This window comes from Polyodon spathula, chromosome 1 (genome assembly GCF_017654505.1).
Source record: "Polyodon spathula isolate WHYD16114869_AA chromosome 1, ASM1765450v1, whole genome shotgun sequence".
Lineage (NCBI taxonomy): Eukaryota > Metazoa > Chordata > Actinopteri > Acipenseriformes > Polyodontidae > Polyodon > Polyodon spathula.
In genome coordinates, this window is record NC_054534.1 from 12,045,577 (window position 1) to 12,064,126 (window position 18,550).

The 18,550-nt window shown below is 39.4% G+C and overlaps 1 protein-coding gene across 1 annotated transcript in view; it reads left to right on the plus strand.

Annotated features, from left to right (window-relative positions):
* LOC121314225 (chondroitin sulfate N-acetylgalactosaminyltransferase 1-like) overlaps positions 1 to 16,080 on the plus strand; it is a 73,462-nt gene extending 57,382 nt beyond the window's left edge. Inside the window, exons 5-8 of the mRNA XM_041247256.1 lie at positions 5,122 to 5,300; positions 5,730 to 5,824; positions 12,298 to 12,379; positions 14,742 to 16,080. Of these exons, the coding sequence (XP_041103190.1) occupies positions 5,122 to 5,300; positions 5,730 to 5,824; positions 12,298 to 12,379; positions 14,742 to 15,031 (646 nt within the window). The 3' untranslated portion in view covers positions 15,032 to 16,080. The remainder of the gene's footprint in view (positions 1 to 5,121; positions 5,301 to 5,729; positions 5,825 to 12,297; positions 12,380 to 14,741) is intronic.
* The last annotated feature ends 2,470 nt before the right edge of the window (positions 16,081 to 18,550 follow it).

Genomic DNA, 18,550 nt, shown 5'->3' on the forward strand with positions numbered 1-18,550 from the left:
ATCTATCTGTTGTGAAAATTAGAATTTACAGCAACACCACCCATTAATTTCTTAAAAACAACCCCAGCACCTCTTATTCAATTACATAGATTGCTTTGTAATTGATATAGCTGTTAAGCTGGCAATTTACTTTCATGAAAGATTAAAACTAGCCCTTTTGCTATAAAACAAAGTATGACCCACTCTTTCACATTTCACATCACCTTTCTACAAATATACATTTATTACATTCCCCAAGTATAGTTTCTGTAATTCTCTGTCGTTTAGTTCAATTAGGGAAAATACTTCATTCATTGTGATACAGTGTGAAGCGACTCAGCAGAGCTGTGTTCCTTTCAGCCTTTGTTTAATAAGAGCATATTATGGTTAGGGTTAGGGTTAGGTTTAATAAAAATATATTATATTCTTCCAGTAAAATGAACCGATCCCAGGTGGGCCAATTCAGACCATTAATTCATTCTTTAATGATTCACTTTCCTGTTTTCCTATGATGATCCCAGTCAATGTAGGACTTTTAAGTCCTTGAGCGATATTTTTTTGTTTTCTTCCAAGTTTATTGAATCATTGGGTGTTTTCTAGATGTTGCAGCTGGCAGTTCAAGTTTTTAAAAGCTGCTCTCCATTTTTCTGACTGACTGGACAAACCCAGAAAAAAGAAAAGTAATTTTCCATGTAACCTTGACTGTTGTCTGTGTTTTTTTTTTTTTTTTTTTTTTCAAACTTGGTTGAGCATTGGCCTCAGAATTTATCAGTGTTACTAAACCTCAGAATTTCAGTGTTGCTATGGAGATGAAGCCAGCTGGTGCAGGTGCTAAAGTTCTAATTATAAAAAATGTTTGACCCTTTGTCCACTGCTGTGGTTCTACAACATGTGAATTTATTTAAACAGCCATTCACAGGAGAAGACTGTGGTATAAAAGCTATTCACATTTTAGTTTTAAATGTGGTTTATTTATTTATTTATTTTAAGCAATGTGACCTGAAATAATATATTGATAAACCTTCAATATCAACTAAAATTATCCACAGGGTGTTGGTCCAAAAACTGGATGTTACCATAGCTCAATGATTACATCTAATTCCTTCATGGGAACTGAAGGTCTAATCCTACTGTGACAGGCTGGCGAGTGGATAGAGGCCCAGAGACAGACTGCAGTTCAAAAAAATAAATTTATAATAAAAGTAAGCACGAAATAAAAGGGCACAAGGGCCAAAACAAAGGTATTTATACACAAAAAAAACCACACAAAACACAAAGCAAAACTTACAGAAAAGGTTTCCAGACTGGGCAATGTCTTTTGAAAAATTCAAAAACACAAAACAGCAAGTGCACACACACCAGCTTGCTTCCTCAGCTCCCTCCTCTCCCTAATAAGAAGCTGAGGCTTACTTTTATGTCAGGAGGCTGGGTGCTGATTGATCGTTAAGTACTCTAATCAACCCCAGCCACCTGAACACAATAAACCCAGGCAGGTCAAGGCCAACTCCCACCCCCTTTCAAACCCAAGCCCTCCCTCCCAAGAGTCCCACTATGTCCCTTGGATGGGCTGTTTTGATGGCAGCCCATCCAAGGGACATACATACATACATATACATATCTAAACATACACACATACATACATATACATATATAAACACAAAACTGAGCCTTATTTTATCATTCGTGCATGAATTTCTTGATTTGTTCGTATGGATTAAGTTTAGAATTGTCGCATGCATAATTAAACCCAAAATATCAATCTTTTGTAAGGCACTTGCACGCACATTTCTAATAGGTGTTAATAAATGTCAATGTCACAAAAGTTGTTTGCATGTAGAAATTTGCATTTAAACTGTCCCTATATAGCCATAAATGATCAATGTAACTGTTTGTCACTGCTCTGTTTTCTCGGTGAGTGCCCAGACTGCTGTTTTTGAAGAATAAATTAATCATGGGTTCCGCCTGGCCATTAAGCCACAACACTTAGTTCACAAAATTAAATTAATTCACTCTTGGTGCTTTAATTGCTACACAAGCACAGTCTATAGCACTGATTGTATTAGGGAACCCAACGATTGACTGGAAATTTCTTTTTTACTTCAATCTGCTGGTCTGTGGAGAAATTGAATTTACAGAAGACACAACATGTCACACAATTCCATTATGACTGCTTTTGGAACACAGTAGCTTGTGAAAGGTTCTTCTGAACTTGCTGTGAATACATCATACCGATCCCAGTACGCTCTCTCTCTCCAAGAAGCCAGTTAGCAATGTCTTCCAGACTATAGCTGTAATTACCAGTGCACAACTGAAACAAAGGAGTCCCAAAAACAATACCTCCTGCTTATTAAGTAATAATAATGGAGGTGATAACTGACATTTATATCATACTACTGCCTAAATATGAATAACAAGATTAATTATAGCATTTTTGGTATAGAACGGCAATCATTTACGAAAGTGTACGTGACAAACAATGCAATTTCAGCAATACTTGCATAACATAAACCCAATGAGAAGGTTATTGACATATTGCACGGATTGTGGGTCTTTAGCTGATTTTAACTAACCAATTTGGCTTGAATGCATTCTCACACTTGTTTTAGTTTCCTTCCAATCATGTCAGACTAACCTGTCCAGATACATTCTCACTAGGCTGGCTTGTCTGCCTGTTGAGGTGAACTAGACACAATGCAGGGAATCAATATACAATCCCTATTTTAAGCCTAACTATTTACAATAATTAGAAACCCAACACCAAATATATATTTTTGGGTGCATAGGCTCTCTTTTTTTCCTTTACTGTATTAATGAAGCAAGTGGAGAAAACTTTCTTTCAGACTTAAAAAGGATATTTAAATGGACTGCTTTGTTAAATTTTAAGGCGGTTTAATTGATTTATTAATCATGAAGCAGACATAGCAAATATCCAATTGAATTTCCTTTTTTTCAGTATGTTTAAAAGATTTTAACCAAACTGCAGAAGATTGGTAACAGCAGGAAGCATTTATATAATTCAATTTTTACAACAGGTTTAATTAAATTTAAGATACCTATACTATTTAACAAATGTTTACAGACTTGCCATGGTCAATAAGGTCCCCACTGTCCCTGACTGAACAGTTTCCATTATTCTGCCGTCCATCAAGACAGAACAGTCCCGAAATTCAAAGCAGAGCAGAGCAGCTGGAGGTTTTAGTGTTTGAAGATGATCAGTGCTGTATCACTTCATGTTGCCATATTATAAGGTTACGTTCCTCACTGTCTCGGCGGTCAGTTATGTAGCAGGTAACAACTGTTGCGCTGGACATTAATGCTTAAATATTTCACTGTGGATTTGGGCATGAAGAGTCCACATGCAAATATTGTTCATAATGTCTGTTGTGAATTGTTTCTTTAAGAATCATTAAATGCAGTTTTAAGTCATTTAAAAGTTGTTCAGGCTTTAGAAAGTTAACAAAAACTTCTCTATGCAGTTTCTAGTCATATATATATATATATATAGAACTCTTCATGACACTAAAGCCAGGTTTTTGTGGTAAGGGGTCTGGATCATGATCACTGTTTGAAGGGTGTTGTAGTAAGTACTCTATAAGAAGTCTATTTTGATGATGATGTAAACATATCTTTCTTCTGCTCTTTTATTTAATCCTTAATGTTTTCCCATAGGGTGGATTTTTATTAAGCCACTTATTATCATTATTACATACAATAAAATACAGTAACATGACGTCAGTGAAACTGCAGGCTTATAAATGTATAAATATTTAGTTTCCACACTTTAGATCAAAACAACAGTTAACCCATATTTTGTACCTTCTAATGTTACAAAATGAGAATGAAACATGTTCTTTAGAGACCTTGCAGGAAATTGAACTAAAATAAAAATGTTTTTCCACTCCAATGAAATGAGAGTAAATAGCATCCACTTTGAAAAATAAACTATGAGAAGTCATTCTTTCTAGGCATTAGTGTTTCAGTAGTTTAAATGAGGAATAAATAGCCAGCAACACCCATTCATTGGAAAGCAAGTAGATCTCTGACAGTCTCATCACTAACTTTAGAAGACCTTGGTTTGCACACTATGATAAATAGGCATGCCAGGCTTAAACAGAATAGTGCCTGTGGCGTCAAAAAACAAACCCAAAACACTTCAGTACGTCGATCAATTTCCCACAAATCACAGTTATGACTCTATCAAGTAATGTTTTGTAATTCCCTCCATTTGTTTTGTTGACTATTGGACTTGAGATTGTTTATGTCTCTGAACCTGTTGATTTTTAAAACATGCCAGGAACCGTTAAACTCGCAAGCCCTATGTTTTGGTTATTATTGTGATTCATTAATAAATGTAGCTGATGTTTTCATATTTTAATAATGTTAAATAGTGTTTGTATTTTAAAATGCAACTGAAGCTGAAGTGATGCTGAGGGGGATCAGGGTAGGTCTGTACTGTTGCTACAGTACAGTAACTAAAATAAAAAATCCTTCCTATCCATCTCTGTCTCTCTCTTCTCCTATTCAATAGCCACCTATGATGTATTACCACGGTCTCTCAATGTCACCTTTCTTCAGTAACTATACATTAGCTGTTTATCTATCCGTCTTATTCTATATCAACCATTGTAAGTATTCAGTAATCACCCACCCTCTCACTCTCACTTTGTCTCTCTCATGTTTTTCTATTATATATTACTCCAAAAGTAAAGGCGCAAACATTAAAATATGGCAAAAACAACACCATGAAAATACATCATGTTGTTAAAAGCATTAGCCAGGTGCACCTTTTTAATAAATTATGACAGCTGTTGAGATGCATTTTGCACTTGTTAAACATGTCCAGGATTAAGCTACAACAGGATTTCTATATCTTCCGCTAAAATAAACACATACAAATGTATAAACATTTTACTGTCCCCTCTGTATTATATACATAAGCATTCTCTTTAATAAACACATTTGCTATCTCCTCTGTATTATATACACAAGCATTCTCTTAAACACAGTATTTGCAAAGTAAGCTATGGCAGTGCCATGAATGTTGATGTGAATCAGGCTGCGGTCTTTGTGCTGTCAGTATTAAGCAGGGACAGTTCATGGGAATGAAGTCTGTTAACAATGATGTGTTTTGTCCCCACTAAGGGTGGTGAACTTCAAGAACTACACCTTCATCCAGCTGAATGAAGAGTTCTCACGGGGGAAGGGGCTGGATGTGGGCGCCCGGGCCTGGAAAGGAAACAACATTCTCCTCTTCTTCTGTGACGTGGATATCTACTTCACCTCAGAGTTCCTCAACGCCTGCAGACTAAATGCACAGCCAGGTGTGGCTGGGAACAGTGTAAAGTCAGAAGGACCATTTTGTGAACATGTTTGTTCTATTGGACTAGTCATCAATATGAGACTGCTGGCAAGCCACAGACTTTTTGGTGACAAAACTTGTGTATGAAAACCCATCCACACAAGTATTGGGCTTGGCATTAGTCTGATATTGATGACTTATCAGTATAATCAATGCGCCATGTCCCTGGAAGCATTTGTAAAAATAAAATCTTTAAAGAAAATTGTAATTATCCTTTCAAAAAAGGAGCTAACAAAAAATCTATTTGATGTCCATGTCATTATTCCAGAAAACAAGATATGAAAATTCTGATTTGGCTTTTATCTGTGCCTATATTATATACCCTCTTACTTTCTTCTGCTGTTTGCTGACATAAACTATTACCTTTGTCGTGTTTTTGTTGTTTTTTTAGGTAAAAAGGTTTTCTATCCAGTCCTTTTCAGTCAGTACAATCCTGGTTTAATCTACGGCCATCGTGATGCAATACCCCCAATAGAACAGCAATTAGTAAGTATTTATCCTTTACTGACCCAGTCCTTGTCATCATATTGTTGCTGTAGTACAAATTATTTTAAACTACAAAAGAATAACATTTTCTGTTATGGATTTATTCTTCAAACCAGGGGTAATGTTCACAAAGCATATACCACCGTACTAAAGGAAAACAAATCGTTGCTGTTAAAAAAACTTCAGGTAAATAACTCTGGTTTAATTTAAGAGGTCCTTCAGGTATTGACAGTTCTCCACATTCTAATATTAATAGTAAATGCCAATCTTTTTTCTATTTATTTTGTTTTTAAATGTAAGTGGCAGTACTGTGAAAAAAAACATAAATGTAGCCTCCAATTTAATATACTGTAAACTGTATAAGGCTGTATAACAAATGGTGTTATATAATAGTATTACAATAATGCTGTTGCTAATTTAGTATTAAACAATTTTGTTAAAAGCATAAACCTGTTTCTGTTCCACCTCAAACTGACTTCTTATTACAAATGATTACAGACAAATTCCAGTGGAATGGGGAATATGTTTTACAATCAGCCTTGAAGACAAATAAGCTAACTTACTGTGAGGCGTGTGAGTAAAAATGGATTTTCCAGACAGTGATTTACGTGTAAAAATTAAAATTTTATTTAATATTACGCGGAAAAAAAAAGAAAAATAAGAAAGAAGGATGTGAGGGAGGGAGTGCTGGAGTAATCAAAAATAAAGGAACGGAAGCCTCTTAGTCCTCTTCGCGCTCTGCTTAAATCCAAAAATAAAACAAAAAGGAATAAAAACAGAAAAGAGCCAAGTTAGTAAGGCCTCCGTTCGTGACACAGTCCAAACTCCCACATACTTCCCTCCAGACTTTTTTCCCCCGCCTCTATTCCTTAGGACCAACCCCGAACACAGTAGCACGTTCTCTTTAGTATGCAAACCCCGCCCCGGTAGTCAGTGGATCACCAATCCCAAACTGAAAGGTATCCTTAATTTCACTTGACTCCAGTGGCTGGAATTTACATACTCGTACTTCCGCCCCTCACGAAGGTGCCGCCCCTCAAAAAGATGACTTTTGTCATGGTCACAAGACCTTGGTAAGGGAAGTCCCGAGTTGGATTGATGCCTTCTACTGTTGGGAGGCTGAATTGCAGACCGAAACCCCTTTGACTCATCACATATCCCACCCCTCAGAGTGGAGCAGAAGGAACACTCGGAAAACTCTAACCCCTCCTTTTCCCCTCCCTCCCGGGAAAAAAAATCAGCATTTTGATGTAACTTACCTGCACGATGCCTTATTTGAAAGGCGAAGGGTTGGAGCGCCAGGTACCACCGCGTAATCCTAGCGTTTGAATCCTTCATTGTGTCTAACCACTTTAAAGGGGCGTGATCTGTGATGAGTACAAAGGGTCGTCCCAGAAGATAGTATTTTAAGGACTCCACCGCCCATTTTACTGCCAGGCATTCTTTCTCTACCACAGAGTACCTTTGTTCTCTCGGCAGTAACTTCCGACTAATATATAATATCGGGTGTTCTATACCATTTTTTTCCTGGGACAGAACCGCCCCCAGACCAGTCTGCGATGCATCTGTCTGAAGGATGAACTCTCGGCTGAAATCCGGGCTTATTAATGCTGGGGCCTGACTCAAATTAGTTTTAATAGATTCAAAGGCTGTCTGACACTCTGCACTCCACTTAATTTTATTTGGAGCGTTCTTTTTAGTGAGATCAGTGAGAGGGGCGGCTATAGTGGAAAAGTGTGGAATAAAGCGGCGGTAATAACCAGCCAATCCCAACAATGATCTCACCTGGGTTTTTGTGGTAGGTACCGGTGAATCCAACAAAGCCTGGACTTTTGAAACCAACGGTTTCACTCTACCCTTACCCATTATGAAACCTAAATATTTAGTTTCTTCTTTTCCAATAGCGCACTTTGCCATGTTCGCTGTGAGCCCCGCCTTCCTCAGAGACTGTAGGACGGCTTTTAATCTACTCAAATGTTCTTTCCAGGAAGAACTGTATATGACTACATCATCGATATATGCAGCTGCATACTCTCGATGAGGTTGTAATACCCTGTCCATCAGTCTCTGGAAAGTTGCAGGAAGCTCCATGAAGTCCGAACGGCATAGTACAAAATTGAAAAAGACCATCTGGGGTTGAGAATGCCGTTTTCTCACGAGAGGCTTTTGCTAATGGAATTTGCCAGTATCCTTTCGTCAGATCCAAAGTTGAAATAAACCGAGCTCGCCCCAGCCTGTCTAAGAGTTCATCTACCCGAGGCATGGGATATGCATCAAACTTAGAGATAGCATTCACCCTCCTAAAGTCTATACATAACCGTAGTGACCCATCTGGTTTGTCTATTGGTACAATTGGGCTACACCACTCACTTCGGGAAGGTTCAATTATCCCAAGTTTCAACATACACTCCACCTCTCTTCGAACAGAATCTCTCCGACTCTCTGGAATGCGATACGGTCTCTGTCTAACTCTCAGACCTGGCGGAGTGATAATAGCATGTTCGATCAAATGCGTTCTTCCGGGCACGTTAGAAAACACATCACCAAACATTTTAATTAAATTGCTTACCTCTTTGCATTGATCAGGAGTTAATTGTTCCCCCATCGGAACCCCAGCTGCTGATACTGGCTCAATTGAGGGTCCATAGTCCTCTCCCTCCTGTTCGGGAGATATAAAATGGACCTCCCGTTCTTTCCACGGTTTGAGGAGATTAACATGATAAATTTGATTTTCCTTCCGACGCCCAGGCTGTCGGATCTCATAATTGACTTTTCCAATTGCTCGAGTGACCTCAAAGGGACCCTGCCATTTAGCAAACAACTTAGATTCCGATGAGGGAAGCAACAACAACACTTTATCTCCAGGTCGAAAGTTCTGAATTCTTGCATTTTTATTGTAGCTTTGTTGCTGCTTCTGCTGTGTCGATTTGAGATTGTCATGTGCCAATCGACCGACTAATTCTAAGCGATCGCGTAGCTGTAATACATATTTCACTATATTTTTAGAGTCTTTTGACTGTTCTTCCCAGCCTTCTCTTATGAGATCCAAGATACCCCGCGGCTGCCGACCGTACAAGAGCTCAAACGAAGAAAACCCCGTTGAGGATTGTGGTACCTCACGAACTGCAAAGAGCAAGTAGGGAAGCAGTTTAGCCCAATTGCGTTTTTCTTGATCTACAAAGCGGCGCAACATATTTTTCAAAGTCTGATTAAATCGTTCAACAAGCCCATCTGTTTGAGGATGAAAAAGTGAGGTTCTAATTGAACGGATTTTCAATAATTTATATAGTTGCTGAATACAGTCTGACATAAAATTAGTGCCCTGATCAGTGAGAATTTCTTTCGGGATTCCCACCCTAGAAAATATTTTAACCAATTCATTTGCTACTACTTCTGCATTCATAGAGCGTAAGGGAACAGCTTCTGGATATCTCGTTGCGTAGTCCACTACTACTAAAATATACCGATATCCTGACTCTGCTCCCTCCAGAGGGCCTACTAAATCTACACCAATCCTTTCAAACGGTACTCCAATAATTGGAAGTGGAACCAGAGGTGCGGGGCGAACTGACTTAGGGGCAGCTAATTGACATTCCGGACACTCAGATACATACTTCCGCACAAGACCATAAACCCCTGGCCAAAAAAACCGGGCCAGAATTCGTTCCTGAGTCTTTTCAGTTCCTAAATGACCTGCAAATGGAATGTCATGCGCCAATCTCATGACTTCTGACTGAAAAGGCCTAGGAACCAATAACTGTTTTACGAGCTGTCCCGTCCCGGGAGCCCGGGTTATTCTATATAATAAGTGCCCAGATACAGAAAAATGCGGAAATACCACTGGTTGTCCTTCCTGCATATCCTTCCCCTCAACATATCTAACCTGTTTCCAAGCATACTGTAATGTGGGATCATTTTGTTGTTCATAGCCCAGGTCAATATCTCGGTCCCAATGATTAGGTACGCTGAGAGGAGTGTCTTTTATTATGTGACCTTCCACATCAGTAACCTCGCAGCCCCGGTCACACTGAACACCTACTCCTTTACCCTGCCGTTTACAAGATTGGTTTACCTTTGAGTCAGACCCCTCCCCTTGTCGTCTCAGAGTTCCCTCATATTTTTCCACCCTGCGCTCTCTCTTTGTTTTTCTCGGGCGGATTTTAGGGTTAAACAAGTCGGATTGTAACGGGAAAATCTCGCCAATTGTTTTCTCCCGTTGCTTAGATTGTCCCCTGGTAGAAACTAAGACCATTTCCCGACCTAAAATACGATCAAAAAACGGCCAGTCTCTTCCCAGGAGAACAGGGTATGGTAAACATTGCGCTACAGCCACTTTAACGTAAGCTGAGTAACCATCAACAGTAAGTCTAACTTTAGTGGTGGGATAAACCCGAGTCTCTCCATGGATACATGAGATAGCCACTTTACCCTGTGGCTCCCAGGTTACCCCCTCCAAAAGAGCTTGTCGAATCAATGTTTGTGCACACCCAGAGTCCGCAAATGCATTAGTACTCTTATCCCTGTCCTTTACTCTTAATTGATAAGGGCCCTCCCAACATTCCCCAGTGTTCTTACCTGTTACTGCCGACCAGGATCTTCTTGCCAGGTCTACCTCCATCATCGGACAATCCCTGGCTATATGTCCGGGCTCATTGCATCGGTAACAAACTGGGGTAGAAGGCACCAACGGGGTTTGCTTGTCCTGTGAGTCGGTGACTGACAGGTTAGGGTTTTTTTCTCTCGCCCAAGATGGGGCTAACCTCGACCTCCATGGTCTGAAGGTCTGGTTGCCTCCTCTGGGCTTCACTGATGGGTTGGTCCTGGTTAGTTTAGGCGCAGGAGTGGGGTCAGAGGCGGCACCTTCATTCGCATCCTCATAAGCCTCCGCCAGGATGATGGCCTTCTCGAGAGTGGTAGGTTGATTCCTTTTAACCCACTCCCGATTTCCTGGCGGTAGTATGGAGGCGAACTGCTCTATAGCTTCTGCACCAGTTCTTGGGGTGTGTGTTCTTCCGGTTGCAGCCACCGGGTGCACTGATCCAGGAGACACTGTCCCGCAACCCAGGGCCGCACCCCCTTGGACAGCTGGTATTCCCGGAAATGGCGCCGGTATGTTTCTTCCGTGATCCCGAGGCGTGAGAGAATGGCTTCTTTTATTTTTATATAATCTGCGGCCTCCGAGGCCATCAAGGCTCTATATGCTGCTTGCGCTTCTCCTGTCAAACAGGGTGCCAATTTCATGGCCCAGTGTTCCTTGGGCCACCCTGCTGCTTCTGCCACTCTCTCAAAGGTGACCAAGAACGCCTCAGGATCATCTTCCGGAGTCATCTTCTGTAGCTTTGGTTGTGAAGAAAACATCCAGGCAACCGCTGTTTCCGCCGCTGGTGTCGAGATTTTCTCTACCAGCTGACCAAAGAACTGGGCGAGCTGTTCCTGGCGCCGTGCTTCCCTCTCCTCTCGCTTCTCCTCCTGCTCCTTAAACATCGCCAAAACTGTAGCTGGATCCATCTCCCACAATGACACCACGTGTGAGGCGTGTGAGTAAAAATGGATTTTCCAGACAGTGATTTACGTGTAAAAATTAAAATTTTATTTATTATTACATGGAAAAAAAAAGAAAAATAAGAAAGAAGGATGTGAGGGAGGGAGTGCTGGAGTAATAAAAAATAAAGGAACGGAAGCCTCTTAGTCCTCTTCGCGCTCTGCTTAAATCCAAAAATAAAACAAAAAGGAATAAAAACAGAAAAGAGCCAAGTTAGTACGGCCTCCGTTCGTGACACAGTCCAAACTCTCACATACTTCCCTCCAGACTTTTTTCCCCCGCCTCTATTCCTTAGGACCAACCCCGAACACAGTAGCACGTTCTCTTTAGTATGCAAACCCTGCCCCGGTAGTCAGTGGATCACCAATCCCAAACTGACAGGTATCCTTAATTTCACTTGACTCCAGTGGCTGGAATTTACATACTCGTACTTCCGCCCCTCACGAAGGTGCCGCCCCTCAAAAAGATGACTTTTGTCATGGTCACAAGACCTTGGTAAGGGAAGTCCCGAGTTGGATTGATGCCTTCTACTGTTGGGAGGCTGAATTGCAGACCGAAACCCCTTTGACTCATCACACTTACCATTGGATTTCACTACACTGTTTACTTCCTGCCCATTCCTGAATGGTTGACTGGATATCTGTTAGTTGTTTTCATGTGATTTTGTATATTGTATCAGGGTACAAGTGCCTAGTGCCTCAGCCTGCCTTCCTCCCGCATATAAGAATTTGCATCTGAAATCGTTGTCCCCGGTAAAATATTCAGACATGGAGCAAGACATTAACTTTGACTGTATATATGACTCCTTTTTTATTACTACCTATAAAGAATGGGTAGGTGGCATATTGCTTTTCATTTTACCCCAAGAAATGTGTTTCTGCAATGGTGATATCACTTTCAACTAGCTGAATGTTTTTTTTTCTTTTCATAGGTCATCAAAAAAGACACAGGATTCTGGAGAGATTTTGGATTTGGAATGACTTGTCAATATAGATCTGATTTCATCAATATAGGTAAGATTGTGCCTACAGGGAAAAGCTTCACTGCATTTGTTAGCTGGTGCTGTACAATATAAAAAATAACAAACCTGTACATGAGATAATGAAATGGAACAAACTGCTAGAGATTGTAGGTGGAGAATACAGCACATGTATGCTGATGATATCCCCAAAAGCCTGGTCAGAGAGTTTTCCAGGCAAATCTAAACATTTAAAACTTGTATGAATGCCTACAATGTTAAACGAAGCACAGAACACTAGAAATCAGCACAGCGTACCAAAACAGCTGCATTCTTGATGTAGGGACACCTCCCTAAATAAAAAAAATTCAAAAAGTTTGTTAAGATGTCCTTTCTTTCAATCAGGTCAAATGCGTTTCTAAAAGCTGTTTGATCAACTAGTCTGCCATTCCATTTAATAACGGAAATGTTCGTTTTTAATTCCATGATTGGCATAAGAACTTTGATTCTTGTCATGCTTGGCAGTGGCTCAGTGTGTTCTTCCAAGGTCAGTGCTGAAAAACAAGATGCTGCATCTCATGAATCTTATTTGAAATGCATGATACATTTAATTCCTGCACAAACAAAATACATCTCAGACAAGTACAAGAGTGTAACCTCTAAGTAATGCACTAATCCCAGCAAAAGCCCTCAATTATCTCTGTTTTAAGGAAACATTTTCTGAGAACCAGGTACCGTCTATAGCAGGGGTTTTCTCAACTTTATTGCTCCTGAGACCACACCCCTGTGGCCCACCATATACACATGAGATGTATATATCGTCATTAGATGGTTATGCTGATGGTTGATTAAAAAATGTATCCATATCTGGCATTTATTGTGTGTTTCAGTGTGTCGTAAACATGCAGGGAAAATAACATTCTCGTTTATTTCTGGAGGACCCCTAGAAACCTCCTCAAGGCCCCCTAGGGGGCTGAGTACCCCCGGTTGAGAACCCCTGGTATATAGTGCTCTTTTTAGTGCATTCATAACACATGTTCAAGCAAGGCTTTGTTTGTGGAAAAGCTGCTCTCCACTAAACAGAGACCTGGCAAAAGGAACTTGCCTCTCTTGTGAGTGCTTCATATTGGGTAGACGGAAAGATTTTGTTAATCACTTCATTTCATCCAAAACAGACACTTAAAAATGACATTACAGATCCCAAATTCTATGTAAACAAAACTTGCCAATTACAAAAAAAATTGTTTTTCCTGACGTTTCTCAAAAGTCAGCTTAATCTTGTTATGGTGCACTGACCTAATTGTGTTTCTTCAGACACACTGTAGTTCAGGCAGCTGATACTCCACCCTTCTAAAAGTTGATCTTTTACCTTGCGTTACCATAGTTACTGTGTCTGATTACCATGCTTGCATGTAGTTTACCATGAGTTTACTTTGCATGTACTTGCAATTACTAAACTATTACACAATTAACATAGTAAACCACAGTTAACCCTTTGTAAGGTTAATGTTTAAAAAATACACACCTCTGGAGAATCCGATATACTGTATATTTTGCAAATGCACATCTGTAGATTTAATTGTTTCTTGTTTCATATCATATTTTAGTTTTTGTATGAGAATATTTGATTGCATCGTAAGAAATGAGCAGCAATTCAGGGGCATGTATTTAATTTTTTAATTTCATATTTTAATTAGATTTAAAATAGAGAAAAGAAATTGATTAACCTTCTCCATGGTTTATTACTGTCAAGATCAAATTCTACAATTTAATGTACCAATATTATCAGTACATGTAGAAACGTATCAAATGTGAACAGTGTGCCTGTATATATATATATATATATATGGTATATAAAACACATTATTTTTTTTTTTTTTTTTTTAGATACCATTATAATTTCTACTGCTTTATACAGATGAAGGCATAAGCCAAATTGTTTGTCGTCTTATTACATTTTACTGTTTCATTTCTTGGGCCTGATTCACCAAGTTCTTGCCCCAGTGCATGATTTGCTAGAAGGAAAACTAAACATTAACCTTCCAAATCTGAAGGTAACCCCTGTGATAGGGAGGCAACGGCCAGACAGGCAAGCAGGTAACACAAATGCGTTGGATGTAAACAATTGTATTGTTTGCCAACAGGTTGCATTCTTAAGGCTTTTAAAAGGGAGACCCAGCTTCTGTTGTACAGAAAGAGATTCAGACAAGCTCACCAGCTGTGGAGTTTCTGTATTACAGTATCTAAATATAATGCGCTTTAAAATCCACTTTGATCGCCTCTGTGCTGAAACCACTTCACAAACTGTTCCTATTGCCTACCTCTCTGGACTTTCTGCGCCCCCCAAGTCTCTAACTCTTGTTACGGCTCTTTTCCAAAGAAGAAACATTGCAATAAAATGTTTGTGTCTCCAACAGGTGGCTTTGATGTAGACATCAAAGGCTGGGGAGGGGAGGACGTGCACCTCTACCGGAAGTACCTGCACAGTAACCTGGTGGTGGTGCGGACGCCGGTGCGAGGGCTCTTCCACCTGTGGCACGAGAAGCGCTGTGTGGACGAGCTGACACCCGAGCAGTACAAGATGTGCATGCAGTCCAAGGCAATGAACGAGGCCTCGCATGGCCAGCTCGGCATGCTGGTCTTCCGACACGAGATTGAGGCCCACCTGCGCAAACAGAAGCACAAGACCAGCCTCAAGAAGACTTGAGGGCACAGCAATACTGCTAGGGTGGCATAGCCAAGGTAGAGGCTTTCAATGGACCAAATGAAACAGAATAGCAATGACGCCAGGATTAGGACTGGCCCCGTGCAGAAAATAAACGTGGCATGAATCGAAAACGAAGCCATGTTTTGCCTTGTCACCCCTTTCAAGTTTCTTCTTTCATACATGCATGTTTTATATGAATCATATTACATTATATGTATATACCATATAATAAACATGTTGCCTAGGTTAGACTGATTGCTGTATAACTATCTATATGAAGGATTTGGTGGTAGCTTAGATTTGGTAGATTTGAAATACTGTTATTTATACAGTCATAAAAAAAGGTCTCTTATTTATGATGGTTGTGGGATCAAGAAACTACAGCCTTTTATAACTGCAATTGAAAGGCTAGGAAAGAAATGGTCCCGTTTATTTCAATTATATTCCTGAACACATTGAAGTTGCTTTTGATTGTTTACCGTATTTGTTTCAATCATGTTGATTTGTCTGTTTACGGCTTTCTTTTTGTCTTGTCAACCAGTATTTCTTTTGTAAAAAACATATTATATTTAAAAAGGAGGGGGTGGGCTTAGGCGAAATGGTGTGTTCCAAAATTAAATAGCAAGATCACTACGTAAGTGCACATTCCTTGCTTGCTTGGTAATAAGAGAAGCCTTTTTATCACTAAGCAACATTTTTGGAAGCTTGTGTTGTACTGTATTTTTTTTGTTAATTCTTTCAAAGACTAGATATGTAGCTTCTGAAAGAGGACAACAGCACCACCCAGTTCAATCAACAGAAATCCGATTCCTTTGGTGAATGTATTTTGTTCTCTAAGACTTCCCCTTTGTTGTTGTCATGCATATGCTGGATATCTGTACAATACACAACAATGCATTCTGGGTTATCTAACTGCTCAGGTTCCTTGATAATTCAAAATAAAGCTGTTTAGAATGATCGTATACTATAGCTTACCTGTTGATATGTGTGTGTGTGTATGTGTGTGTGTATATATATATATATATATATATATATATATATATATATATATATATATATATATATATACACACACACACACACACACACACACACACACCGTGCCTATAGTAAGTATTCACCCCCCTTGGACATTTTCACAGTTTGTTGTGTTACAACCTGAAATCTTGATGCATTTACGTGGGATTTTTTTTTTCCCTTTGATTTACACAACCTACAACACTTAAGAGACAAGATTTTTTTTTTTTGTAAAACAGTTAATGAAAAATAAATAAATAAATAAAAAACTGAAATGTCTTCGTTAGATATGTATTCACCCCCCTGAGTCAATACTTGGTAGTACCGCCTTTGGCAGCATGTACAGCTGTGAGTCTTTTGGGGTAAGTCTCTACAGAGTTAGCACATCTGGATCATGCAATATTCGCCCATTCATTGCTTTGGCTGTGAGCTTGGGGTGATTGTCCTGCTGAAAGGTGAATCTCCATCCCAGTCTTAGGTCTTTTGCAGACTGAAGCTGGTTAGCTCCATTCATTTTGCCCTCTACCCTGACAAGCTTCCCAGTCCCTGCCGATAAAAAGCATCCACATAGCATGATGCTGCCACCTCCATGTTTCACAGTAGGGATGGTGTTACCTGGGTGATGTGCTGTGTTTGGTTTGCACCAGACATAACGCTTTGTATTTAGGCCAAATAGTTCAATTTTTGTTTCATCGGCCCACAGAATTATTTGTCACATCTTTTCAGTGTCTCCCACATGCCTTTTTGCAAATTCCAAGCATGATTTTACATGGGCTTTTTTCAGAAACGGCTTCCTTCTTGCCACTCTTCCATACAGGCCAGATTTGTGGAGTACCTCAGCTAACACATGGACAGCTTCTCCAATCTCAGCCATGGAACGCTGTAGGTCTTTCAGAGTTGTCATTGGCCTCTTGGTGGTTTCTCTGACTAATGCCCTTCTTACCCGGCTGCTCAGTTTGGGAGGACGGCCTGCTCTAAGCAGATTCTGGGTGATGCCGTATACCTTCCACTTCTTAATGATCGACTTGACTGTGCTCCAAGGGATATTCAATGCCTTTGAAAACTTTTTATACCCCTCCCTGATCTGTGCCTTTCCACAACTTTATCCCTGAGTTGTTTTGAAAACTCCTTGGTCTTCATAGTAGTATCTTTGCTTTGAATGCACTACCTCTGACCTTACAGAGACAGGTGTATTTAATTCTAAATCATGTGAACCACTTTTATTGCACACATGGGCTCCATTGAACTTATTTTGTTAATTCTCAAGGCAATTGGTTGCACCTGAGTTTATTTAGGAGTGGCACAGCAAAGGGGGTGAATACTTATCTAATGAAGACTTTTCAGGTTTTTATTTTTAATTGATTTGTCCCCCTCCATTTTTTCACACATTTAAAGTGTTGAGTGGGTTGTGTAAACCAAAAAAGAAAAAAAATCTCATTTAAATGCATCAAGATTTCAGGTTGTAACACAACAAACTGAAAACGTCCAAGGTGGGTGAATACTTCCTATAAGCACTGTATATGCATATCAACAGGAAAGGCACAAACCCGTTTGTTTGTATTGGAATTTAAAAACTGAGTTAACCAATTATTATTAAACTCAGGACACTAAATAACCAAGTCCCTGTCTTTATATGTCTTACCAAAGACTGTTCACTGTAGATAAGTTATATTTTTGGGAATGTATTGTACTTTAAAAGATGTGATGTAGTATTTACAGGAAACTAAACTGATACAAGTCATTCTTTCTTAAAGTAAAACATCTAGGGTCTTGTTTTGAAGCTGTTGCATCTGTGAAAATTGAAAACGTGTCTTCGCCTTTGCACTTGCTTCAGAACACATCCCTTGGTCTTAAATGTTTGTAAATGATAGAAAACAAATACGGGAAGTACAGTTACTACATTTTCAAACATCTAAACATATTGCTTTTGAAAAGCCTCCGTACAACAGAAAGAGTTTTTGTGGACAGTGATGTTAGAAGCCTTTTGTGTTCTGCGCCTTATGTTTGTTTTTTGTTTTCTGTTCTCTATCATCTTGATATCATGTATAGCTATTAGGGTTATGTAGATGGATCTCAAAGAGAAAATAGTTGTGTATAAAATCAGCTATCTTAACTCATTGTTTTTATTTACTGTTTCATATTTCACACCCTGGTGACCTTTAAAGCTCAAGAAATTTAAGCAACCCTGTGGCCTCAATAGAACCATCGTCCTGTCCCCTGCTACACTCTGCCCTCTAGTGGTAAGAAATACTACATTTGCTTGAGGTTTATTTAGGTAATATGGGTGCTTTAAAATTTGATGACTGAAACAGAAAATGATACAACGTGAATTTCAAATTTCCATTTAAGATTAATTTAGACATTTTTACAGCAGGTAAATGTTCCTGTTCTTCAGTTATGTAATATGTCATTTCCAAGCTGGGGAGTTCTTGTTGATTTAGATTAAAAAATACATTTAAAAAATAAACTGCAGAAATGGTTTTGTAGTTTGTTCTTTGGGGC